A 1311-nucleotide genomic window follows, 5' to 3' on the forward strand; every position below is an offset into this window, starting at 1 on the left:
GAGCACTCCAAGGAAAGCTCAATGCATTCATTCATCGATCATTGACGTTGCCAAGAGAAGAAGACGCGTCGTTCTTTCCTACCGAAGTTACCCGAGCCGCCCGGAGCTTGTTCGTGATCAATCCCGAAGCTTCTTACAATGCAAGACACTAACAAAAGGAAGCTTCTTGGGCTGCAAGGCAACTCCCAACAGCTCTTTTCTACCACCTACTCACCATTAATGCACGTAGGCTGCATGTTGTTTAGCCTTTATGTCTTTGTTGACAATTGTTGTTATTTAAACTCATTCTCTCTTTCATTAGAGAGTTAGCTTATCTTCTTTGAACAAAATTTGCAGACTTTGTCTCATTTTTCTCCACTCTTTGTGTCGAGATTTATCTAAGTTTTGGTGTGTCCAAGCTTAGCCTCCGTCGGTGTGTCCGCGAGGTTCTTCTCTCGGTGTGTCCGAGCGTATTCGTCGCCGGTGTGTCCGCGACCAGCACTCGGTGTGTCCGGTGCTCCTATCCCCTTCGTCTCCACCCCACCACATCTCTCCCGTGGTTACGTCGAGTGCCTCTCGCAGGCCCGTGACTGATTCCGAGGACCACCCTTCCCCTTCGAACGAGAAACAAGCGCACATGGACACGGAATGGCCGAGAAGCTTCCTTAGCGGGTCACGGACCACGGACGACCTCGGATGATACACGCACGGAGTCGGAGAGGATGGAACAAGGCCGAATCGCCGTCTCACGCGCTTCACGGAGAAGGCTCACGACTTTCGATCGGGTATGGTGTTCGAAGGGGAAGGGTGGTCCTCGGAATCAGTCACGGGCCTGCGAGAGGCACTCGACGTAACCACGGGAGAGATGTGGTGGGGTGGAGACGAAGGGGATAGGAGCACCGGACACACCGAGTGCTGGTCGCGGACACACCGGCGACGAATACGCTCGGACACACCGAGAGAAGAACCTCGCGGACACACCGACGGAGGCTAAGCTTGGACACACCAAAACTTAGATAAATCTCGACACAAAGAGTGGAGAAAAATGAGACAAAGTCTGCAAATTTTGTTCAAAGAAGATAAGCTAACTCTCTAATGAAAGAGAGAATGAGTTTAAATAACAACAATTGTCAACAAAGACATAAAGGCTAAACAACATGCAGCCTACGTGCATTAATGGTGAGTAGGTGGTAGAAAAGAGCTGTTGGGAGTTGCCTTGCAGCCCAAGAAGCTTCCTTTTGTTAGTGTCTTGCATTGTAAGAAGCTTCGGGATTGATCACGAACAAGCTCCGGGCGGCTCGGGTAACTTCGGTAGGAAAGAACGACGCGTCT

At 50.7% G+C, this 1311-nt stretch overlaps 1 protein-coding gene across 1 annotated transcript in view; it reads left to right on the forward strand.

Annotated features, from left to right (window-relative positions):
* LOC109117174 overlaps positions 1-679 on the forward strand; it is a 4768-nt gene extending 4089 nt beyond the window's left edge. Inside the window, exon 2 of the mRNA XM_019203961.1 lies at positions 404-679. Coding sequence (XP_019059506.1) covers positions 404-679 — 276 coding nt within the window. The remainder of the gene's footprint in view (positions 1-403) is intronic.
* The last annotated feature ends 632 nt before the right edge of the window (positions 680-1311 follow it).

Source organism: Tarenaya hassleriana, unplaced genomic scaffold (assembly GCF_000463585.1).
Source record: "Tarenaya hassleriana unplaced genomic scaffold, ASM46358v1 Cleome451, whole genome shotgun sequence".
Lineage (NCBI taxonomy): Eukaryota > Viridiplantae > Streptophyta > Magnoliopsida > Brassicales > Cleomaceae > Tarenaya > Tarenaya hassleriana.